This window comes from Mastigoproctus giganteus, chromosome 10 (genome assembly GCF_048544385.1).
Source record: "Mastigoproctus giganteus isolate SK-2022 chromosome 10, ASM4854438v1, whole genome shotgun sequence".
NCBI lineage: Eukaryota > Metazoa > Arthropoda > Arachnida > Uropygi > Thelyphonidae > Mastigoproctus > Mastigoproctus giganteus.
Genome location: NC_143584.1, coordinates 154,425,046 through 154,451,759, shown reverse-complemented (window position 1 = coordinate 154,451,759; position 26,714 = coordinate 154,425,046). Strand labels below are relative to the sequence as shown.

Genomic DNA, 26,714 nt, shown 5'->3' with positions numbered 1-26,714 from the left:
GTTTTAGGGATGGAGATGCCAGAAGCGTATGAAATTCTAATTAGGAGCTAAATGATTTTATGATAACTGAGAGGAAAGTGGAAGTGAAAATGTTGAAGCTAAAAGTAAATAAGGCACCTGGGGAATAATGGTTTCTATCGAATTATAATAAAAGAGGTGGCAAAAAGAGATAAGCAAAATTTATGTCATAATTATAAGAGCATCTTTGGAATCAGGAGAGGTCCCCATGGATTGGAGAGATGTGCAAATGTCTCCGCAATTCACCAGGGGGGGGGAATCAAAGCGTGAAGTGAGGAATAACTAGACCTGTGGTTACTTCTGCTAAAGGGACTAATGCAGCTATATGGCAACCACAGCACAGATTTCTTAAGGGAAGATCATGTCTGACCAATCTGTCACAGATACTATGACAGATTCGTCAGACAAGACATTCAGTTCCTTTGTAACATATTCACAAAGGAACTGGATGAAAAAAATAATCCGACATCATATACTTAGATTTCAGAACAGCTTTTGATACTTTTCCATTGAAAAACTTCTGTACAAATTGGAGCGGTGTGGCATTATGGGCCAGGTTTCTGTTATGGATGAAGAGATAGTTGAATTGGAGAAGATAGAGTGGTTATCAAAGGGCACAACTCATCTTGGACAAATGTTATTTTTAGTGGAGTCCCCTGGGGGTTACTGCTGAGCCCATTGTTGTTTTCAATATTTATTAAAGATAGTGATGAAGGTACATCAGAATTAATGTCTAAATTTACAGATGATATAAAGGTTTGCAGTGTGGTTAATGACAGTAATACTGCAATAAGATCTAGAAAAAATAGGCAGATGGGCTAAGAAATGACAACTGAAGTTTAACATTGACAATGCAAGGTACTGCATACGGGAGGCAGTAATCCAAGAATAATATAACTTGTTGATTTACACTGCTCAAACAACTTCATGTCTGTCTTTTCATTCTCCACTAAGCTGACTGTGGTACCAACTGTGTGATCCCACAATCAACTTAGTGGAGAATGAAAAGACAAACGTGATTTGAGCAGTATAAATGGACTGCTAGGACAGCTCATGGGGTTTTCTCAGTATTACAGAAGAATCTGTATATCATTAGGGATATGGAGGTGATTATCCAGCTGTATAAGGTAATGGTTAGGCCACATCTTGACTAAGGCATACTGGTTTGGAAGCCTCATTTTAGGAAGGATGGTGATCTGTTGGAATGGGTGCAGTGAAGAGCAATAACACCTGTGAGAAGAGCTGTTTAAAGCTTTGAATGGATTTGAGTAAGCTGAATGTTAATGGCATTCTTTTACTTGCTGAGGCTACACACACACATGAGGGGGTATAAATTAAAGTAGCAGGATTCAGGTTGCAGGATAGATGTACAGAAGTTTGTCTTTGGCAAGTGGGTGGTTGATTGTTGGAACAGGCTTCCATCTGTTGTGGAAGTGGATGAATTTAATCAATTTTTGATTGATGCTATATAAGTTTGCTTTCTTGCATCATTTGCCATTACTACTACTCCCAATGGCAAGATTTATGGCATAGACAGACAACAAATAAATTATATCAGATAAATGCTTGTAATTGAAACATGCAGGCAATGTAGTCTGTGCGGAATCGTAGTGAGGAAGTTGTTGTTACTCGACTCCATATAGGATACAGTCTTATACACTTGTTCCTGTCAAGGGCTGATGATCTTATGTAAAAGCCTTGTGACACCATTTTAACTATTAACTGTGTTAACATTTTAATTGTGTTAATTTTACTTATGCTCAAAGTATTTTTTTAACGCTTTTACTTATCTGACTGAGCCTTATACACTCAGTCTGATTTTATTAGAGAGCAACCATATGTCAGATGTTTTTAAATTCTTACAAATTATAAATTTTTACAGGTATATATAATTTTGTGCATATATTTTTAGTCTGATTACACTAGAATTTATTCTATTTTACATTTGTATATATATTTTGACGTGGTAATCTTTTCAAAAGGTTACTAAAAATTCTTTTTATCTTTTATGGCATGGCTGTGGTGCACTATAGCCTCAGTTGCTTTTGCACCGGAATAACATAAATCAATCATTCTGTTTCTGTTGCATTCCTTATTTATAGATACTTTCATGGCACTATTGTTCTGAATTGGCTTATATATTGCCCCAACATCTCTTTTCTAAACCAGCTCAAACCTCTGATGCAACCAGTCAACATCCATTTACTGTCCAAGTTTGAACTTACAGAACCAACTTTTCTTCTTTCTTGTTGATCCTTTCATCTTCTATTTTTTGGAACAACCTTCCTTCACATGCATTTCCTGAAAATTACAATCTACAGAAATTCAGGTCTAATGTCAACAAGTATCCTTCTATCATCTTCTCAACCTTCAACCTACACACAAAGTACCAAGTACTATGAGTTCTAATACCTTTCATGTTTGGCGGTTTCATGAAAAAAATAAAAAATCCTCCTCTAGACAAGTAGCTGGCTGACATCCAGGTGACAGATTGTAGCCTTGTAGCCATCAGTGGACATTCATCAGGGTGAACCAGTGTATAGAGTGGAGTCCCTGAGGTGTAACTGATACACCAATGATTACCCACCTAAGATTGTGATTGCTGTAACTGATTTACCAATCTACATTGATCAATGCTCGGACCCCCCCCCCCCATAACCTTCTTTAACGACATTGACCTAATAGAGGTGTATAAGGAACCAGGTGACAAAATAATAAAATTTCAGGGAGTAAGAGATGACTGGATCTTGTAAAGTTTACATTTGGGCAGCAGATTAAACCACCGAAATAAATTACCTCTCAACATGGCTCAGGTATGGAATTTATTTAAGGTTAATTTATTAGGTAAAGTTTTAAGCAAAGTTTGAATGACCAGGAAATAAATTTTTTTTAATAATCAAATTATCAAAAATTATTCATTACCTAACTTGTTAATTTCAACTTTTAATTTAATTTCATAACTTTGTTAAGTACAAGAATGGATCAAGAGGTGAGTCATGAAACATAAGCATTTGCTATTTTGTTTAGTTAATTAAATAATAAAATTATTGATAAGGAAGTTAAATGATCAGCATTATTGAATATGATGAAATATTTTTAAAATTTTAACAATTGTATATAGAAATTATACAGCAGGTTAAAAATCGCAAAGCATGATTAATCTGTTTTATTTTACTTACTTAACCTTCATATAGTTACAACTAGCAATCATTATAACTCTGTCTAACACAAAATGTCAATCCTTTCCCACTCTACAGAATTACAATCTACAGAAATTCAGGTCTAATGTCAACAAGTATCCTTCTATCATCTTCTCAACCTTCAACCTACACACAAAGTACTAAGTACTATGAGTTCTAATACCTTTCATGTTTGGGGGTTTCATGAAAAAAATAAAAAATCCTCCTCTAGACAAGTAGCTGGCTGACATCCAGGTGACAGATTGTAGCCTTGTAGCCATCAGTGGACATTCATCAGGGTGAACCAGTGTATAGAGTGGAGTCCCTGAGGTGTAACTGATACACCATTGATTACCCACCTAAGATTGTGATTGCTGTAACTGATTTACCAATCTACATTGATCAATGCTCGGACCCCCGAGCACTGCGAAAGGAAAAATAAGAGTAGGAGTGTGTTATAGGCCTAATGACTTGAATGAGTACAATGAACAATTGTACAGAGAAATAGAGCGGGCCAGTAAATCAGAATGTCTTATAATGGGGGATTTTAACTTCCCAGATATTGACTGGAACTTGTGGGTTGGTCACTCACACACTAGTCAGACTTTTGTGGATTTATTGGATGATTGTTTTCTGCAGCAGCATGTTCGAGAGGCAACCAGAGAAAGTAACACTCTTGATCTGGTTATCAGCAGTGATCATTCGTGTATTAAGAATTTGCAGATAAAGGAACCACTAGGTGGCAGTGATCACAGTGTGCTGAAGTGGGATTTACTCAAAGAGGTAACTACCGTCAGGGGTAAAGGAAAGGGTTTTTGCTTCCGTAAAGGGAAGTACAGTGGTCTCAGACAGTTTTTAAATTCTGTACAGTGGGATCAACTGACGATGTTACAAACAGTAAATTCTAAGTGGGAAGCATTCAAAGAATTAATCGTGGAAGCTACTAGACTTTATATACCGATTAAGAAATATCGTTCAAGGTTTAGGCCTAAATGGTTATCAAATGAACTAATGATACTTGTGACAGAGAAGAAAAATGCATGGGATGCATATAAATTATCAGGTGACGCAGAAGCCTGTGGCAGATATAAGCTAGTCTGTAATCAGGTCACAAAGGAGGTTCGGCAGGTGAAGGCGGATTACGAGAAATCTTTGGCAAAAGATGCTAAGAAAAACAGCAAGGATTTCTTTACTTATATAAACTCTAAAAGGAAGGGGATGAATATGATTGGTCCACTTGACATCAATGGTTCGACTGTTGATGATCCTGCTCAGATAGCAAACAAACTGAATGAGTATTTTGCATCTACATTCACACGTGAGGAATTATTACAATTTGAAAATGGAAGAAGGTTATCAAATTGTAGCAGTGTGCTTAATGATTTTGTAATAACTGAGAGCAAAGTGGAGGAGAAATTGTTGAAGTTAAACATAAGAAAGGCACCTGGGGTGGATGGGATCTATCCAGTTATTTTAAAGGAGGCGGCAAAGCAACTAAGCAAACCCTTAGCCATAATTATGAGAGCATCCTTGGACTCAGGGGAGGTTCCCACGGACTGGAGATGTGCAAATGTGTCCCCAATTCACAAAGGTGGATCGAAGGGTGACACGAGTAATTACAGACCAGTTAGTTTAACTTCTGTTCCGGGTAAAATAATGGAGTCGCTGGTTAAAGATGCATTGCAGGATCATCTAGACAAGACTGCAGCAATAATTCAAACACAGCATGGGTTTGTTAAGGGAAAGTCTTGTCTGACAAATTTGATTGGTTATTATGATGTGGTCACAAAGGAACTGGATGCAAAAAATAATTTTGATATCATATACTTGGATTTCAGGAAAGCTTTTGACACTGTTGCACATGGAAGACTACTGTACAAATTGGAGCAGAATGGTATTAAGGGTAAGTTGCTACAATGGATAAAAGGATGGTTAAGTGGGAGAAGACAAAGGATGGTAATCAATGGGTGCTGCTCTTCATGGACTAATGTTATTAGTGGAGTCCCACAGGGTTCGGTGTTGGGTCCACTGTTGTTTTGTGTATTTATCAATGATATTGATGAAGGTATATCAGGCTTAATGTCGAAGTTTGCAGATGACACAAAGGTTGGCAGGGTTGTTAATGACAGTAATGGCAGTGTGCTACTGCAACAAGATCTAGATAATTTTGGCAGATGGGCTAAGAAGTGGCAACTGAAGTTCAACCTTGACAAATGCAAAGTACTGCATATGGGTAGAAGTAACCCCAGAGAAACGTACCAACTGTGTGGTACTACACTTAAGGTGGTAGAAAATGAAAAAGACCTGGGAGTAATTGTGCAGTCAGATATGAAGTTTTCTGAGCAGTGCAGACAGGCTGCTAGGGCGGGTCATGGGGTTTTGTCAATGATATATAGGAATTTTGCTAGCAGGGAAAAGGAGGTGATTGTCCCTCTGTATAAGGCAATGGTCAGGCCACGCCTTGAGTACTGCGTACAGGTCTGGAGGCCTCATTTTAGGAAGGATGTAGATTTGCTTGAGCGAGAGAAGAGCAACACGATTGGTGAGGGGAATGAAGGGATTCTCTTACCAAGAGAGGCTTAAGTTCTGCAAATTGCAGTGGCTGGAGACTAGGCACCTGCACGGTGATCTGATTGAGGTCTATAAGGCCTTGAATGGGTTGAGCACGCTGAATTCTGATGGGATCCTTCCACTTGTTCAGATTACCAACCTACGGGGACATAAATTCAAATTAAGAAAAGACAGATGTAGAATAGATGTGCGGAAATTTGCCTTTAGCCAGCGGGTGGTTAATTGCTGGAACAAACTTCCATCTGTCGTTGTGGAAGTTGATAGGTTAAATAAATTTAAGGAGGAACTGGACAGGCATTTGGAGGGAATGGTGTGATTTTTTTTTTTTTTTTTTTTTTTGGCTGATGCTGCATAAGCTCCTACACTTGCTTTCTTGCATCATGTGCCACTACTACTACTACTACTCTTTTGTCATTCAATTTTTTTAAACAGTCCTAATTCCTACATCATATTTTGTAATTTCTTTAATATTTGTTGTCATTATCTATTTACAAAACTATATATTACCATATTCTTGCAAAAATGATTTAAGGCACTGGTCAAAAGACAGGTTGATTGCTTACCAAGAGATGGAGTTAATGAAACTATTTGTGTATTGATATGGTCATTAATTCACTGGAAAATTTCATTTTGAAATACACTCTTACATATTTGAATGCAGTTTATTCATTATAGGGTGTTTTCATTACATGTGAGTCATACTTTTGGGATCAATTCTGGACTGAAAACAGTGAAAAAAAAGTGTACAGAAATGTGTCCAGAATTATGGCTCTGCATATCCATTCAGAATTGAATCCAAATTGAATAAGTTCAGAGTCCTTCAAAATTATTTAAAAAAATGGCTATGGAATATTTGTTGGCAAAAAAAAAAAAATAATAAATAAGAACAAGCGCTGCATAACTAGTAAAACATTTATTCACACTAGGTAAATGTTTGCTTATTACCATTGAAAAGTCCATAGCCATTTTTTAAAGTTCAAACAGTCACACACAATCATATATATATCTCAGCCATATTAACTTTTTTCATTGTTTTTAAGTACTGAATCAATTTTGAAAGTATGGCACGTTTTGAAAAACTGCATATATAAATATAATTTCTCAAGTAAAAAATAGGGCAACAAAAATTGCCTTCTCAATCACATTTGGGATTCCAATGAAATTTTTTATTGATTTTAAATGCCCGCAAAAACAATTTTACAGGGTTTTGATAGAAGTATATCAGATGAAACAGAGCAAGTAATGATTTTTTCATAAGCAACAAAATCACCACAAGGGATCAGCTTATTGCTAGCAGAGATTACTGGCAATAGAAATATTAAAATTCCAAAGGTAAAAAGATCAATATTTATAAGTCAAATGAAATTCATACTGGTATGAATAAAGAGAAATTACTAACCTGCATCTAAACATCAGCAGGACATAATGGAAAGAAGTTAAAGCGCAGGCAAGTTAGTGATTATCACCTAACACTACTTTTAATTATCAATCAAAGATGTATATATAAGCAAGAAAATAATTCTGTTTATAATTCTATTAATATAAACATAAAAACATAGGAAAACTGAAGAATGCTTAATTACAGGAAGTTTAATTATAAAGGCCTTTCAAAAAAACAGTAGACAATGGTTTTATTTTTAAATACTTTCCTGAACCAATTTTTAAATAGAGAACCATTTCTGGAAGCAATTTAAAACTGCCACACTGCATGATGATTACTGTAGATTGAAACTAGAATACTGATTACAGCACTTATACGCTCTTCTGACTAGCACTGCCAGAGGAACTTACAAGTAATCACACTCTCTCAAGAATAGTCATTAACTGTATTTAGTATCATGTGAGTTTGAACCACATGACAACTCAAATTTGTATGCCACTTCACTCCTGCACAGACCACTCAGCTATGAGAGTCCTATTCATTTAAAGGGTACAGGGAAGAACGATAGGTCACTAGAGGGTAGTTTTCCAGATTTTGAAAAAAAGCAATCTTTTTGGAATTTCTGCTTCAAAACTAATGTACATAAAATGTGTTGATTTTCCTTATTTTAATCACAGAATATTTCTGTACATATATATAATATATATATGTTTTTGCATACACATTGTGTTTTGTGGTTATAGGCAATTGTATAGCAGTTTAGCTATCAGAAGGCTAAATTAGGTAAATAATTAGGATAGAAATACCTGCCCTTGTATTATACTAAAAGCACAGAGTGCAGAAAATTTTAGTCGTAGGAAAGTGAAGAGGATATGACTGAAGAATGTAAAGTTAGTGCTCGTGTTATTCAGGAGCACAATTTCCTGTCTGTGCTAGTAACAGTCCCAGAGTAGGTAGATATATGTATCTGTAAGCAGTTGTACATATACAAATATGTAATAATCTTATAATTAATCTTCTACTTAACAATGTTGTCTTGCAATATTGTTAAGTAGAAGATTATAATAGCAAACTTTTGCTATTATAACCTTAAACTTGTTGATAACTGGCTGATATACGTGAACCGGTATCTCCTCAGGATGCCATACCATTTCACTATTTCAGCAATATCCTGAAATTGTCCATATATACAGCCTATAGTATTTCAATAGTTTCCTGTACATATACCCTTGCAGTGTAGCCAATAAATTTAATTTTAAATGAAATGAATTTTTATGGGTTTTTAATATACAGGGTGTTTCAGTTAAATGTTTCAGAACTTCTAAGAGGGGTAGGGTACATCCTGACAACTCGAAATCATATAGCAATGTGGGGTCGGAAATGCTTTCCTGAAGCGGTGTTGTACACAGAAGCACCATAAAGAAAAGAGACCGTAAGTGAGAAATCGTTTTAATAATACATGAAAAGAAGCAAAAAGTACATGGATTAAAGTAAGTGTTCGAAGTTTCTTCCACGGGCTACAATGCACGCCTCACATCTCCGACGCATGGACATCCAAACATTCTGGAATACTCCAGGCGAATTTCGAATTTCTTCGGCAGCTACTGCAATTCTTGCAACCAGCTCCTCAGCATTGTCAACAGGGGTGTCACAAACTAGCGATTTCATATGACCCCAGAAATAAAAATCAAGACATGATAGGTCGGGTGACCGAGCAGGCCAACGCACGGGACCACCACGTCCGATCCACTGTTGACCAAATGTGACATCCAGGTAGTTACGAACATCTCCGCTATAATGGGCAGGGGCTCCATCGTGTTGGAACCACATTGTGTGTTGCGTCGATGCAGAAATCTGTTCATCTCTCAAAAGTTGTGGCAATACTTGCTGCAGAAAGATCAAGTAGATAGGTCCGGTTAGACGACACGGTAACAGGTAAGGTCCGATGAGGTGATCTCCCATAATACCGGCCCATACATTGACCGAAAATCGAATCTGTGCTGCACAACGTCGTATTGCATGCGGGTTCTCGACCGCCCAGATATGGTCGTTATGCGTGTTGAAAATTCCTTCCCTTGTGAAGGATGCCTCATCGGAAAACAACACTTCAGCAGGAAAAAGGGGATTTGTAGCACATTTTCCAAGGTACCACTGTGCGAAAGCAAAACGAGGTGCATAATCCTCCGGTTGCTGTGTCTGGACACGCTGCCTGGAGTATTCCAGAATGTTCGGATCTTCATGCGTCGGAGATGTGAGGCGTGCATTGTAGCCCGTGGAAGAAACTTCGAACACTTACTTTAATCCATGTACCTTTTGCTTCTTTTCATGTATTATTAAAACGATTTCTCACTTACGGTCTCTTTTCTTTATGGTGCTTCTGTGTACAACACCGCTTCAGGAAAGCATTTCCGACCCCACATTGCTATATGCTTTCGAGTTGTCAGGATGTACCCTACCCCTCTTAGAAGTTCTGAAACGTTTAACTGAAACACCCTGTATGTATGAGGAGTGATACGAAAGTATTGCCTCCTATTTTTTTCCTCAGAGAATCTAATTCCTAGAACTATGACTTTTAAATCAATTAATCCTCAATCATTAATAAACACACTGTTATTTTTCCACAAAGTCATCATCCTTTTCTATGCACTTATGCCATCTTTGAGTCAGAAGCTGCATTCCAATCCTGTAAAAGTCCTTACTCTTGCTCTGGAGGGCTTCACAAAGAACCTCATTAATGATGGTTAATTCAGGCTTTCAGCTTTTTCAACGTTTCTACATATCAATCTGAGTTGATTGTGGTACCATGCTCCAAGATGTCCACAAGCAAGACCCCATCTTTGTCCCAAAACGTCACCATGACTTTTCTGACAGAAGGCTGTCTTTTGAACTTCTTTTGTGGTGAATTTTGTTGGTGCCACTCTATCGACTGTCTCTTCGTTTCAGGGTCATAACAGTAAACCCAGGTTTCGTCACTGTGATTAGGTACTGAAAGAAAAACCTCTCCTTGCCAAACCTCAATCACCACTCTTCGCTTCATATGTATGTCTGTAACATCCACCATTTTGAACTATCCATGTGCTGCACTCATGAGACCGATCACAGTGCCACTCAGTGACAGGTAAAATGATCTACAGTGGCACATTTGAAAGCAAAAAATTATGAAGTATTACTTTCTTACCGGTCCTTATACAAGTAACTGTGGATGTTATGTTACCTTTAATTTTATATAATTAAAATTTATTATTTGTTTAACTGAAAAAAAAAAAAAAAAAAAAAATTTTAAGTCTTACTGAAAATGTTATACTGTTGGGTAACAATTTACCAATTGTTAATTAAAAGTTATTAATAAAAAGTTAGTAGTTAATAATAATAAAAAAAAAAAACAAGCCACAGTAAGGACTTACCATGCAGCATGTTACCAGTTGAACCAAAAAATTATTAAGTTACTTTTCAGAGCTAAAATTTCGAGCTTGCCACCCTCTTTTGTGGGCTTGAGGGATGACCTCCTACAGGCCAGGATTAATATGTTATAATTTTGAAAAATATGCAATAACACAGATGCATAAAAAAAAAAAAAAAAAGCAGTAACACACACACACACACACACAAATAAAAAAAATAATAAAAAATGCATACTAAAATAAAGATAAAACGCCTAATACAACATATGAATTGAATATACACGTATCTATATTAACTAATTTTAGCTCTGAAAAGTAAAGTAACTTAATCATTTTTTTGGTTTTAACTTTTAATTAATAATTGGTAAATCGTTACCCAACAGTATAATATTCAGTAAAACTTATGATTTTTTTTTTTTTTTTCCAGTTAAACAAATAATAGATTTTACTTATATAAAATTAAACGTAATATAATGTTGCTGCCACAGTTACCTGTACATATATATAGACACCATAAAAATTCATTTCGTTTAAAATTAAGTTAAATTTATAAGCTACCCTGCAAGGGTATATGTACAGGAAACTACTGAAATGCTATAAGCTGTATATATGGAATATATCAGCATATTTTGCTGAAATAGTGAATATAACAGGAAAAGTTTAAGTATAAAACAATATTGTTAACTAGAAGATTAATTATAAGATTATTACATATTTGTATACATACAACTTTGTAAGGGAAATATATACATACAACTTTGTAAGGGAAATATATACATACATTGTCAGGGAAATGGGAAATATATTGTGCAGAAAGGATAGGTGGAATAGGACCAGGGTATGTCTGCAAGGAGCAAAAATTGATGACATAGAGCAGATATCATCTTTTAAGGGCACAAAAGGTGATATCGTTGTACATGTTGGCACTAATGACATTAAGTGTAGGATATCTGTGGATTTACTTAACAAGTACTGGTCAATGTTGAAAAAAAACTTGCAAGTTACTGTTAAATTTGAAAGTGTCTGTAATCCTGCCCAGACACAATAGGAGGGAGTATATGATGAGAGTCTTGTCAATCAATTCAACCCTGGACAGATTGTGCAAGGCTCATGAGGTAGAATTTTTTTCAGCGTCGTCTGTGCTTGTTAACAGGAGAGATTGCTTCTACAGGGATGGGATACACTTAAATAGAAAGGGTGCAAGAATATTTGCTGATGCTATTGAGGCAATGTTGGGTGGGTCGGCAAACTGATAGATTGGGGAATTCACAGACTAATAGATTAACAGTAGCCGCAGGCAGAGGTGGATTTAATTCTTGTACTGCTTCTGCTGGAATGAGCAGCAGCCTGGAAAGCAAGTTTCTGGGGATTTCAGGAACTGCTGTGAGTGATGAAACAAGTAAATACATGGGCTGTGTTAGAGTAACTGAGAGCAAGGACAGGTGCAGGTATACATGCATGCACACCAATGCTAGAAGTATAGTAAATAAATTTGAAGTGCTGGTCAAGACATCAAAGGCAGATATTATTGGGATATCAGAGACGTGGTGATACACAGATATAAGGAATGCAGAACTGGAATTTGGGGAGTACAATGTGCACAGAAAGGATAGCCAGAATAGGAAGGGAGGACGAGTCATGCTGTTAGTTAAGAAACACAAAATCTAACGAAGTACATCCAGTTCACATATATGGACAGCAGTGCAATGTTGAGTCAGTTTGGTGTGACATAAGCAATGGGGAATACAAAAATAAGGGTAGGAGTTTGTTATAGGCCTAATGGCTCTAATGAGTACAATGAACAATTATACAGAGAAACAGAGTGGGCCAGTAAATCAGTGTCTTATAATGGGGGATTTCAACTTCCTAGATATAGACTGGAACTTGTGGGTTGGTCACTCGCACACTAGCAAAGCTTTTGTGGATTTACTGAATGATTGTTTTCTACAGCAGCATGTTAGAGAGGCAACTAGAGGAAGCAATACTCATGATTTGATTATCAGCAGTGATTATTCATGCATTAAGAATTTACAGTTAAAGGAACCACTAGGTGCCAGTGATCACAGTGAACTGATGTGGAATTTACTTACAGATGTAACTACCATCAGGGGTAAGGGGAAGGGTTTTTGCTTTGGTAAAAGTGACTACAGTGGTCTCAGAGATTTTTTAAGTTCTATACAGTGGGACCAACTGATAATGTTACCAACAGCAAATTCTAAATGGGAAGCATTCAAGGAAGTAATCTTGGAAGCTACTAGGCTTTTTGTTCCAACTAAGAAATACTATTCTAGGTTAAGGCCCAAATGGATGTCAGATGAACTAATGAGACTCGCAGCATAGAAGAAAAATGATTGGATGCATATAAATTATCAGGTGACACAGAAGAAGCCTATGGTAGATATACGCTAGTCTGTAATCAAGTCACAAAGGAGGTTAGGCAAGCAAAGGCAGATTGTGAGAAATCTTTGGCAATGGATACAAAGGAAAACAGCAAAGACTTCTTTACTTATATAAACCCTAAAAGGAAGAGGATGAATCAGATTGGTCCACTTGATATCAATGGTTTGACTGTAGATGATCATTCTCAGATAGTTGCCAAACTAAATGAGTATTTTGCATCTACATTCCCACATGAGGAGGAAAGGGCCATATGCTTATTAAACTCTAACAGGGAGTTAAATGATTTTGTAATAACTGAGAGCATAGTGGAGGAGAATTTGTTGAAGTTAAACATAAGAAAGGCACCAAGTGTGGATGGGATCTATCCAGTTATATTAAAGGAGGTGGCAAAAGAAGTAAGCACACCCTTAGCCATAATTATGTGAGTATCCTTGGACTCAGGGAAGTACCCAAGGACTGAAGATGTACAAATGTATCTCCAATTTAGAAAGGGGGATCAAAGGGTGACACAAGTAATTACAGACCTGTTAGTTTGACTTCTGTTCCAAGGAAAATAATGGAGAATGGAGTCACTGGTTAAAGAAGCATTGCAGGATCATCTAGACAAGACAGAAGTAATAATTCTGCATGGGTTTATTAAGAGATATTGCTGGATCATCTAGACAAGACAGCATGGGTTTATTAAGAGATATTGCTGGATCATCTAGACAAGACAGCAGTAATAATTCAGACAAGGTATGGGTTTGTTAAGGAGGAGTCTTTCTATCCAATCAAATTGGTTAGACCAGACTTCCCCCTTACTACGACGTGGTCACAAAGGAACTGGATGCAAAAAATAATTTTGATATCATATACTTGGATTTCAGGAAAGCTTTTGATACTGTTGCACATGGAAGACTACCGTATAAATTGGAGCAGTATGGCATTAAGGGCAAGTTGCTACAATGGATAACAGGATAGTTAAGTGGAAGACAGAGGGTGGTAATCAATGGATACTGCTCTTTTTGGACTAATGTTATTAGTGGTGTCCCCCAGGGTTTGGTGTTGGGCCCATTGTTGTTTTCTATATATTTATTAATGATATTGGTGAAAGTATATGAAGCTTAATGTCAAAGTTTGCAGATGATACAAAGATTGGGAGGGTTATTAATAACAGTAATGACAGTATGCTGCTGCAACAGAATCTGGAAAAGTTGGGCAGATGGCTGAGAAGTGGCAACTGAAGTTTAACATTGACAAATGCAATATGAGTAGCAGTAATCCCAGAGAAATGTACCAACTGAGTGGTGGAGAATGATAGAGACCTGGGGGTAATTGTGCAGTCAGATATAAGGTTTCTGAACAGTGCAAACAGGTAGCCTGAGTAGTTTCATGGGATCTTGTCAATGATAGATAGGAATTTTGCTAGCAGGGATAAGGAGGTGATTATTCCCCTGTATAAGGCAATGGTCAAGCCACACCCCGAGTATTGCGTACAGGTCAAGCCTCATTTTAGGAAAGATGTAGAGTTACTAGAATGAGTACAGATAAGGCCAACAAGTAGAAGTAATTATGGAAGGAAGGCTGAAGGAGATAGTGGAGCTTCATCATCTGAGCCTTCAACGAATCTTATTCTCTCTGCTGGTGGAGGGTCTTGCCTTGATGTTGATGGCTGTTGAACGGTAGGGCTACTTGGTGTTGGAAGGCTGTTAAATGTTTGGGCTACTTGCTGCTGAAGGTTGGGGTGGCTGTGGGTCTTTCTTAAAATAAGACAACAAATAAGTTTGCCTCATTGACTGATGTTTCCTTTCGCAAAGGATTTCTCTGTAGCAAGCCATACCATTTGATAGTATTTTACCCACTGTAGAACTTTCAAAATCAGTGTAAAGCCTGCACAAAGCCTGTATCAAGTAAGCCAACACAGTGTTCTAAATCCTTAGTTGTCATTTCAAGCAGTGCTCACTGGAACTTTGTGAGGAGCAGATTCCATCTCAAGAAGTAACCTTCTTTGCTCATCTACCAAAAGCAAGTCCTCATCTGTTAAAGGCTGATGATGAGTTACCAGCAATTCAGCCACATCTTCAGGCTCCATTTCTAGTTCTCTTGCCATTTCCTCCATTGAAGTCTTGAACCCTTCAAAGTCATCCATGTGAGTGGGAATCAACTTCTTCCAAACTCCTTTTAGTGTTGATATTTGACCTCTTCCCATTAATCACGAATGTTCTTAGTAACATCTAGAATGGTAAATCCTTTCCAGAAAGCTTTCAATTTATTTTGCCTAGGCCCATCAGAGGTATCTAAGGCAGCTATAGCCTAAACAAATGTCCAACTTAAATAACAGGACTTGAAAGCAGCAATTACTCCTTGATCCATGGGCTGCAGAATAGATACTGTGTTAGCAGGCAGGAAAACAACATTAATCTCCTTGTACATTTCCTTCAGAGCTCTTGGGTGACCAAGTGCATTGTCACTAATCAGTAATATCTTGAAAGGAATTTTTTTTACTAAGCAGCAGACCTTGACAGTGGGTTTAAAATATTCAGTAAACCACATAGTAAACAGATCTGCTGTCATTCAGAATTTGTTGTTTGATTAATAATACACAGGCAGGCTAGCTTTAGAATAAGTCTTGAGGGCCGTAGGATTTTCAGAATAGTAGATGAGCACTGGCTTCAACTTGCACTCACCAGCTGCATTAGCCCCTAACAAGAGAGTCAGCGTATCCTTTGCAGCTTTGAAGCCAGGCATTGACTTCTCCTCTCTAGCTATGAAAGTCCTAGACAGCATCTTCTTCCAGTATAGAGCTGTTTCGTCGACATTGAAAATCTGCTCCTTAGTGTAGCCACCTTCATCAATTACCTTAGCTAGCTCATCTGGATAGCTTTCTGCAGCTTCTACATCAGCATTAGCTGCTTCACCTTGCACTTTTATGTTGTGGAGATGGCTTCATTCCTTAAATTTCATGAATCAATCTCTGATAGCCTAAAACCTCTCTTCTGCAGCTGGCTGCCTCGCCTCTCTCAGCCTTCATAGAATTGAAGAGAGTTAGGACCTTGCTCTGGATTAGGCCGTGGCTTAAAGGAACATTGTGGCTGGTTTGATCCTCTATCCAGACCACAAAAACCCTTCTTTATATCGGCAATAAGGCTGTCTCACTTTCTTATCACTTTCATGTTCACTGGAGTGGCACTTTTAATTTCTTTCAAGAACTTCTCCTTTGAGTTTACTACTGTGCTAACTGTTTGGCATGCCAAACCTATTTTATGGCCTATCTCGGTGTTCGACATGCCTTTCTCAATAAGCTTAATCATTTCTAGTTATTGCTTTAAAGTAAGAGGCTTGTGACTTCTTTTTACTAGCACTACACTTAGGGGCCATTGTACTGTAATTAATAATTACAATAATAACAATAACACAAGTAAAAAGTTTGAAAAATTTTGAAAATTTCCTGAATATGACACTGAGATACGAAGTGCACAAATTTTGGACTGAGCACGGGTAACAAAATGGCGCCAGTTGACTTGCTCGATTCAGCAATGTGCACGTGACTGCTGAAACCACCCCCCCACTTAAGAGCAAGGCAAGTACCAAAAATAATAAACATGAATATAATTGAAAAGCACTATATTAGCAAAGCAACTTAAAGTGAGGTACATTTGTATTTACTCCTTAAAAATCATCTAGTATTAGAGGAACTATTAAGTATCATTTCTACACAAAACAGTAATAATTATTTCTTACCTGTATGAAGGCATACTTCCGAAAGTAATAATCCTGTTGACATTTTCCTGAGAGGACTCATCCTCAGGTTTCACCAATGATGGAGGTGCAGGAAGTTTTCTGTTGATGTGCTTCTTGAAATGTGTAGGATCAGGTTTGGGCATAGAGCTCTGTCGTCTGAAAATTTTTAATAATTTAACTTTTACTTTTTTAATATGCATATGTGCCAATTTTAAAGTTTTAAAAATCAGGGATAATTTTAATTCACACGTTTTAACTGGAAACGCCCAACACATTATGCAACTTTTATATTAACTTCTGATCACTAGTGAACTATAAAACCCAAAAACAGTGAATATTAAACGTGTGTGCATGAATGCATATACATAAATTCCCAACTCTTCTGCATCATTATAAAAGTGTAGAACTTAAAAAAAGTTATTTATTACTTAACAATTTTATTCCTGAACTATTAAATTGCAATTAGAGAATATTTACCAGCATGTATCACCTTAGCATCAACTGCTCTACTAGAAACTTTCATTACTGCAACATAGAGACTGACAAATTTAGTTTTCTTCAGAAATGTAGTCAGAAACTCAAACAATACCCTTATGGCTTAGATTCTCCAAAGTATCAACAAAGACAGTTAGCTAAACTAAAAAGTAGATGAATTCAGCTAATTTGCTATGCTTCTAATTTTTTAAGTTTCCATTGATACTTATCATTTCAGCTAATCTATGCAGCTTTCTTCTGTTTTATTACACAGAACTTGAGAAAACACCTTTCATTTATATCTTCCTCTGCGACATTCAGTGACTTGAAACTTGTCCATAAAAAATATTCAACTACAAAATAATAATCAATGAAATTTGTGGTATTTCAACATATACTAAAACATATTTCAAAGGAAACTTGAGTGTTCATGTAATCATATATAACACCATAGCTGGCTGCTATGGTGTTATATATGATTATCGACTTTCAAAAATCTGGTGATCAGGCATTTGTAAGCAGGAGGAGGTTTTTGGGCCACAACATGAGGTGTTTTGCAAAAAGCAGGAGTCCTTTCCAAAAAGCAAGAGGAAAACAGGAGATTTTTCAAAAAATGAAGAAGGTATCATTAAAGGGTCTTATACTGCACTAGAAATTAATTTCACAGGCAAATTATACATTTTATATTAAAATGCACATAGGATTGTTTACCCAATACAGCATGCTTTTAAAAATTAAACATCAACTAATTTCAGACTTCATCTATTTCAGAAATGCTGAGTCAAAGTTTTGTTCAAAACAATGGCCCTGCTGTTTAGAATTGGCTGTCAAGAGGATTTCCAAAGCTTCAGCAGAAAGAAAAGATCAAAAATTGGTTTTTATTTTTCTAACATGATTGAATATTCTCTCACATGCAGATGGCTATGAGGAATTTTTAGAAATTCCTCATAATTCAACTAATTCAGATTGTTAAAATGCCAAGAATGATAATGTGTTATATTTCAAGTTTCTTTTTGCACTTGTTAGTTCTCCAACCAAGGACTGCTGTACATGAATTCATAATAGCATGTAGTAGGTTCTCACACTGAAAATGACAGGATTTATGCTGCAAAACACCTATTGCTTCATCTACGTCTTTATTTTTAACAATACCAAAAAGTATTAGAAACTTATCCACAAAAAATTTCAAATTTGAAAATGATGAACTGCTAACTGATGAAATTTGCACTACCTCAGCATTTATAAAAAATAATTTTTCAAAAGGAACTTGGGCACCATGTTGTGACATATAGCCATAAAGTACTTTCTTTCTGAGCAAAAGAACAGAATTTTCTCCTCTTGTTTTAGATTCTCCACGAACTTGGCAGAAGAAATGCCTGTGACCAAGTCAGAAACATCCTGGTTTAGTCTGCTATGGTAATCAACTTCTAAAATGGAAGGTGGAAGACACAAACTGTTGTTTTCATGTTTTACACAATACTTGTACAATAATTAGATCAAGAGTATTTCTCTCTCTAACATACTGCTGAAGAAAACAGTCATCCAAGAAATCCACAAAAGTCTTTCTAGGATGTGAGTGACCAACCCACAAGTTCCAGTCAATATCTAGAAAGTTAAATCCCCCATTATAAGACATTCTGATTTACTGGCTCACTCTATTTTTCTGTATAGCTGTTTGTTGTACTTATCAGTCATCATTAGGCCTATAACACACCAAACTAATTCAACATTGCACTGGCCACTGGATGTATTGCCTTAGATTTTATATACTTCTTAACTAAGTGCATAACCCCTCCTGTCATGTCTGTCCTTTCTGTACACCTTGTATTCCCCCACATTCAAATTCCACATCCCTTATATCTGAAATCCTCACAACGTCTGTATTTGATGACTTATTCAGCACTTCAAATATATCCAATGTATTTACTATTCTCTTAGCATTGGTGTACATGCAAGTATACATGCACCGGTTCTTACTCTTAGTTATCCCAATACAGCCCATGTATTTCCTTGTTCCATGATGATCCCATCATGACTTGAAACCCCTGGCACCTTGTTTTCTGGGTTGCTGCATGTTCCAATACATGTAGTGCAAGAATCACTATCACCTCTACCTGTGGCTATTGTTAATCTGTTTGTCTGTGTATCCTCCCAAGCTAGCAGTTTTCTGACCTTCCTAACGCTGCTTCGATAGCATTAGCAAATATTCTTGTTCCCTTTCTATTTAAGTGTATCCTGTCCCTGTAGAAGCAGTCTCTTAGTATGTAGAAGTACATACTAAGAAAAATTCTACCCCACAAGCCCTACACAATCTCTCCAAGGCTAAACTGATGTCAAGGCTCTCATTATACTTTGCAGACACTTTCAAATTTAACTCTAACTTGTGACTCTTTCTCAACATTGCCTTGTAGTTGTTAAGTTCTCAGATTTCCTACTCTTAATGTCATTAGTGCCAACATGTACAGCAATATTACCTTTTTGCCCTTAAAAGATGATATCTGTTCTACAACATCAACTATTGCCCCAGTAGACATATTTTGATCCTATCCTATCCTTTTTGCACAACATATTTCCCTAACAAGAGTTACTGACAGTAACCACCTCCTGTGGAACCAGTGCATTCTTCCTTGGGAGTTGCCACTGTGTTGCCTGATGTATAAGTACAAACTCTGGCTTTGAGGCAGACAGCTGAGAGCTCAAAGGGTCTCGATTTAATTCCTCTGAAGGCATCCGCCCTGTTCCTTAAGCTCTCATAAATGCCTATCAAAATGCTTAGTTGACACCTAATATCCTCACACTCTTTACATTTAACACACACACAAAGACAATCCCCCCGGGGGGGGGGGCTGTATCACTTCCCATTCCAGAGAGTTGACAAACATCAAACAAGTAGTAGTAGTACATTATGTAAGGCTGTGATTTGTAGGCGAACTGCCTCTCCCTCAGTTTCCCCCCAAGCCGCAGCACTCCTTCTACTTTGAGCCCTTTGCTTTGCTGCTCTGGTACGAGGCATGATTTCCATTCAAATTCAACTCAATTGAGAATACTACACTAAACTAATACACTTAAATTCAACATTAACACTATGCACCAGTTATGCTATCAAGTTTATTTTATTAAATATACAGTAGACTCTCAATTTTCCGGGACAGATGGTAAAAAAAGTTCCCGGATAATCGATTTCCCAGCTAATCCAAAAATACGGTAAGTCCCCGACATATGTAAGAGATACGTTCCAGGACTTCTTACGTAAGTCAAGTTTTACATACTAACTCGGAAATGACTAATAAAATATTGCTACTATATCCGTGATATTCCAAAAATTAAAAAACCACATAATATCCTCAGAAGAATGAAGAAAAATAGTTATATATTTTTAATTAGTTCAATTAAAAACTTTAATTGACCTAATTTATTATTCCTTGGTTGAATCAGCGATGTGGTATTTGAAGGTAGAAAAACTAATTCAATGTTTTTGAAAGTCAACTTTGGATGAGCTGGGTAGTTGTCCAAAACCAAACAATTTTTTTTTTTGTTTTTCTTATCCAACTACAAATCCCATTTGCGAAGATAATCTTCAAATTAATAAGTTGTCATCCAAGCATTGCCGTTATTGGCATATTTGGCAGGCAGCTGTTTTATTCCTTTAGAAAATCAAGGCAATTTGTTCCAGCAATGCTACATCTTTCCTAAAATAAGGCTTCCAGATCTGTATGTTGCATAATATTGGAACTAACATGACACACACACAAGTGAGACACAAAGTAAAAAGTTTATGAAGTTTAGATACATGAATGAAGAGCTGATTCTGAAAATTTATTTGTTTTTTATATAATTGAATATTTCAGTAAAGGGGAAACACATTTCACCATAATACTATAAAAACATACAGAATTCCAGCTACTAATATTATAACATATCAATAAGATTGATTTTACTACCTATTTATAACAGATTGTACAAAAAAAAACAAACCCCCAATAAACTGTAAACTGAAATTTTTTTTATTGTTTTATGGTTGTGACCTCCGTAAATATGCTTTAGAAAAATATCACACAGAGGTATTCAAAATTGAACACATCTGTGATTATAACCGAATGTGATTCTATAAAGCAGCTGATTCCAATACCAGTGATCACTATAACCAGCGCTTACTGTATATATGTATATACAGTGGTACCTTGGATTACGAGTAACTTGGTCTGCGAGTGTTTTGCAAGATGAGCAAAAATTTTTAATAAATTTTAACTTGAAAAACGAGCGAGGTCTTGCAATACGAGTACAGTCAGTCCTCGTATAACACGTGTTTACACTACACGAATTCGATCATACACGATTTATAAATAGGGGAACGATATCTTATATAACACGAACCGAATTCGCTTATGCACGATTCGCCTTTGTGTTTACAAGAAATGGCAGTCAAACGCAGAATCACCCCAAATGAACGCAACACGATGGGAATGAAGAGAAGATTCCGAAAATGTATTTATGTGTTTTATATCAGTGAAGGGGAAACACATTTCACCATAATAACGTAAAAACCAACACAATTCCAGCTATCGGTATACAGTAATCGCAAATGCAATTAGACCGAGTTTACTACCAGTTTATAACAGATTCCACTAGCAGAAACGCAACTGGAAATTGTTTTTATTGTTTTATTGTAGTAACCCCTTGAAATGTGCTTTAGGAAAATGTGAGGTGTTAATAGTGTATCTCTGCCTTTATGGTGTTGTTTATTCAGTTGCTACACGGGCGCAGCTTTGTTTATGTGTATCAAGGGTGCCTCCTCATTTTGTAATTGTGCTTTATTTCCTAAAAATTGCCTACCGAGCGTCACGTGATCACGTGCTGCTCGGGATTGTGGTTAATCGTCTCGCATGTTCGGTCTCAGTTGGCATACCTCATTCGTATACAGTCAACATTGTAGTGAACATTCGTGCTAGCGTTGTGACCACGTGTATGTGCGTAAAGCAATTTTTTTTTTTTGTGTTCAAATTTAGTGACTGTTATTTATTAACTGTACACTACGAAAATGGCCCCAATGAAGAAGAGGGTTGAAAAGGAAGGCGGTAAGAAGAAGGAGATGATTACGGTAGAAATTAAGAAGGAAATCATCGAGAAGCATGAACAAGGTATGAAAGTGGCCGCCATCGCAAGATTTTATAAGAAGTCTACGTCAACAATTTGCACAATATTAAAGAAGAAAGAAGAACTAAGGGGACTAGATGTAGCAAAAGGAGTCACGAGAATATCAAAGCAACGGCCACGTATTCTGGAAGATGTTGAAAAGTTGCTTTTGGTGTGGATAAATGAGAAGCAACTAGCAGGTGATACTGTGACCGAGAACTTGATCTGTGAGAAGGGAAAGGCCTTGTACGCCGACCTCGTCAGTAAACAGCCAGGTACGTCTACAGAAAACGAAGAAGGCTTCAAGGCGAGCAGGGGATGGTTTGATAACTTTAAGAGGAGAAGTGGCATCCATAGTGTTGTGAGGCACGGAGAGGCTGCGAGTTTGGACACTAAGGCAGCTGAGGCGTTCGTTGCCGAGTTCCAGAAGCTCATGGTTTCCAAGTGTTACTTGCCGCAGCAAGTTTTTAATTGCGATGAAACGGGGCTTTTTTGGAAAAAGATGCCAAAGAGGACCTACATTACAGCAGAAGAGAATGCAATGCTCAGTCACAAGCCCATGAAAGACCGTCTCACCCTCTTGCTGTGCGCTAATGCAAGCGGTGATTTCAAAGTCAAGCCCCTGCTCGTGTATCATTCTGAGAATCCACGAGCCTTCAAGAAATGCAAGGTGCAGAAGAGCCAGTTAAATGTTATGTGGAGGTCCAACAGCAAGGCTTGGGTCACTCGTATCTTGTTCGTTGAGTGGATCAATGAGGTCTTCAGTCCTGCAGTGAAGAAATACCTTTTAGAAAAAAAACTGCCACTCAAAGTCTTGCTGGTTATGGACAATGCTCCTGCTCATCCTCCAGACCTTGAGAACGACTTACTGGAAGAATTCGAATTCATTAAGGTCCAGTTCCTTCCTCCCAACACCACTCCATTACTCCAGCCCATGGATCAGCAGGTCATTTCGAACTTTAAAAAGCTTTACATCAAGGCACTATTTCAGCGATGCTTCGAGGTGACCGAAGGAACTAACCTTACCCTCCGAGAGTTTTGGAAAAATCATTTCCACATCGTAAACTGCCTCAAAATCATCGATAAAGCCTGGGATGGGGTCACCAAGAGAACCCTCAATTCTGCTTGGAAAAAACTGTGGTCTGATTGCGTTGAGGGGTTTGCTCATGAACAGGAGCTGCCAGTTGTCGATGAAATTGTGTCCTTGGGGACGACCATGGTACTGGAGGTGAATAAGGACGACATTCAAGAGCTGGTGGAGGAATATGACCAGGAGTTTACCACCGACGAACTGATGGATCTGCATCGCGAGCAACAGCAAGGGGTGATGGAGGAGATCTCGTCTGAGGAGGAGGAGAAAAAAATGGAGACATCCCTCTCTTCAAATGAGATTAGGGTGGTGTGTAAAATGTGGGAAACAGTGCAAAATTTTGTAGAAAAGCACCACCCGAATAAGGCTGTGGCAGTGCAAGCGATGAATCTGTTTAACGACAATGCAATGTCATATTTCCGCGAAATCCTCAAAAGGAGGCAAAAGCAAGTGTCATTGGAGAGGTTCTTTGTTAAAGTCACACAAAAAGAAAAAGTCAACAGATAGTAGTGATTCCGTTAGTGACAGTGAAAGTCGTTCTACCCAATAATTAATAAATTCGATTGCTTTTAAAAATATAAAAAGGTATGTATGTATTTTGTATTAATAATTTTTACAGTATGTGAATATTTTTGAGTTTTGGAACAAATCATCTGAGTTTCCATTATTTCTTATGGGGAAATTCGCTTTGATATACGAGTGCTTTGGATTACGAGCACGTTTCCGGAACGAATTATGCTCGCAAACCAAGGTACCACTGTATATGATTTGGATACAAAATATATTTATTAATAGATTTACAAACTAGACAGAATTATTAATTTAGAAAATGCTTTTTTCACCTTTCTTTCTTATAGTGGAGCCTTATCTATTATTATTAATATTAATAGCTAAAAGTATTATAAATGTCTCAAAGAAACTTACCTATAACAAGTAGCCAAGAGAGCAAAAAAAATAAAAACACCACCTACTACACACACCAAAACTATGACCAGCGATGGTGTACTCAAAACATCCTTCTTCCCTACTAGAGCAAAATACAACGAATTAACAAAATATAATGAATTAACCTTTTTAAAAATTATCTATAAAAGTTGACAACTTATCTGTCAATTTTATAAAGATATGCAATACAGAAATTTTATAATTTCCACAATTTAGGAAAACTAATGAAATTTTCATTAATATTGTCTCTTCTGAAAATAGCAGGAAAACATGCAATTACTTTTAACATTCTAAAGCCAGAGTATTTTTCGATGTGAAAACATCTTTGGCGGCACCTACTAAATTTCAGGCTGAAGTAAAACCAATTAGTCATGAAAATGTGAAGCAGAAACAACACAAATTATGTCACTTCCTAATTGATGCTAATGCAGTCACTAACATTGATTATTGATGTGAAAAAATCTTTAACAGCACCTACTAAATTTTGGTCCAACGATCAGTGTTTAGTCCATTGGTAAAATGTGAAACAGAAATGACACAAATTACGTCACTTCCTAAATGATGCTAATGCAGTCACTAACATTGATTCAGTAAAGTAGTGGGATAGAGCATAAAACATTACATTGTTCATAACTTTGGTTCTAGCTGTTTTGATTTTAAAACAGTTCTGATTTTTGGCAAAGATGTTTTCACATAAAACATCTTTTGTGCGTACAGGGTACACACACGCACTTTTTTTTTATTCAGTGGAATTAAATGACAATAAATACTTTGTTAGATAGAGTAGCCAAGTGGTCATATGTGAGGTTGTACGTGTGCTTTGAGTGACCTTGATTTAAGTCTGTGTGCCTACTACATAAGGTGCTGATTCTTGTATTATTTTCAATCTCTCGTGAACTATTCTGACTGAGTAGTCGCACCAGAGTATAAACAGGAAATTTATGATGATCTCCAGAACATGGGTGCCTGAGTCACCATGTTGTGGACGTGGCCGAAGAACAGAGTGATTGTCAGATTACTGGAAATGCCTAATTTACCTCATTTTGCCGTTCCGATTTTTTGATTGGATGCAAATTCACTTCTGAGTTTAGTGGGAAATGCGAAATTATAATTTGCTTTGTTTAATCATTATTGTGCAGTTGTTTCTGTGTTTTTTTTAATTAGTTTTTCTGTGTTCAACCCTAATGGAATACAAGTGTTTCAGTGTGGATGTTTGATGAAATTGGCCCTTGAAAGGAGATTACGGATGGTTTTGAGTGGGCCTGTAGAAAGAAAGGGGCCAATTCTGAATGGCGGTCATGAAGTGTACCAGCCAGCATGCCATGCCAGGACTGACGAGGTGAGTTTTTTTTTTTTTTTTTTGACAATTTGATTGTTTTCATAGTTATTGTATAAGTTGTTAGTATCAGGTTCTGTTGATGTGTAGTAGCAGGGTGTGGGGGTAGTAGCCCCCTGGAAAAAAAAAAAAAGTAACTTCTGTTGACATGCATGAGCAATTCTCATTGTTAATGCACACGGAATCGTCTAGTAACATTCGGGCAAGAACTATCAGTGGCTGTGTCATGTGTTAATTTTCGTTACTTGTTTAAAAAAAATTGCATTTCTATTCACCTACTTTTTGCTCAGTATTGCTATTTATTTTTCTTCATTTCAGCTCTGACATATTGTGATGTCATGTGACATCCATTAGTAATGTGTGGGCAAGGAGGAGGAGAGGGGGAAAGCAGTGAGTGGGAGGTGGCTACACTGGCCAATCACTGCCTTCTTTCTCGCCAAAGTACAGAGGTGCACCCATGTTCTGGAATATAACCGAAATTTATTTTTTATTATTTTCTAAAAGAAGGAGATATACATGAAAAATGCCTAGGAAAGGAAGTAGATTTTCAAGTAGACTATATTTTGATTTGGAAGAGATGCAGAAATAGTGTGAAGAACTCTCATGCATACTCATCAGGACCAGACATATTCTGATCATAATGTTGTGATACTGGTATGGAATTAATGTTGAAAAAGATAAGTTAGTTAGTTATTTGGTTTTTAGGAGCATTAGCAACTAAGGCCATATTGCTCTGGGAATATGCGGTGGTCATTCCCTGACCTTTCTGCATCCTCCGTATTTGGTGGTGATGGGCTTGAACCCCGGTCTAATCAAGAAGCGTGTGCTATGCACTGCTGCTCCTTCTCACCGAGGAGGTGACTGAAAAAAGAAAGATAGATGGAAAATGGAGAGAGTAAGAACAACAAGGAAGGATATTATGAAGGAGAAATTAAAGGAAAGGCTATTAATGTAAAGAGATGATGTGGTGCATAATCAAAGTATAAATGAGCAAGTTTAAAAGACAATATAAAGAAAATCACTAAGGAGGAAACAGTATATAGGTAGGGATTAAAATCTAAGAAAC

General features: G+C 37.0%; 1 protein-coding gene across 1 annotated transcript in view; it reads right to left on the bottom strand.

Annotated features, from left to right (window-relative positions):
- The window catches only part of LOC150079395 (disintegrin and metalloproteinase domain-containing protein 11-like), a 445,660-nt gene that overhangs the window by 24,472 nt on the left and 394,474 nt on the right, over positions 1–26,714 (bottom strand). Inside the window, exons 26-27 of the mRNA XM_090383050.1 lie at positions 24,292–24,391; positions 16,671–16,826 (exon numbers count right to left, since the gene is read on the bottom strand). Coding sequence (XP_090239176.1) covers positions 16,671–16,826; positions 24,292–24,391 — 256 coding nt within the window. The remainder of the gene's footprint in view (positions 1–16,670; positions 16,827–24,291; positions 24,392–26,714) is intronic.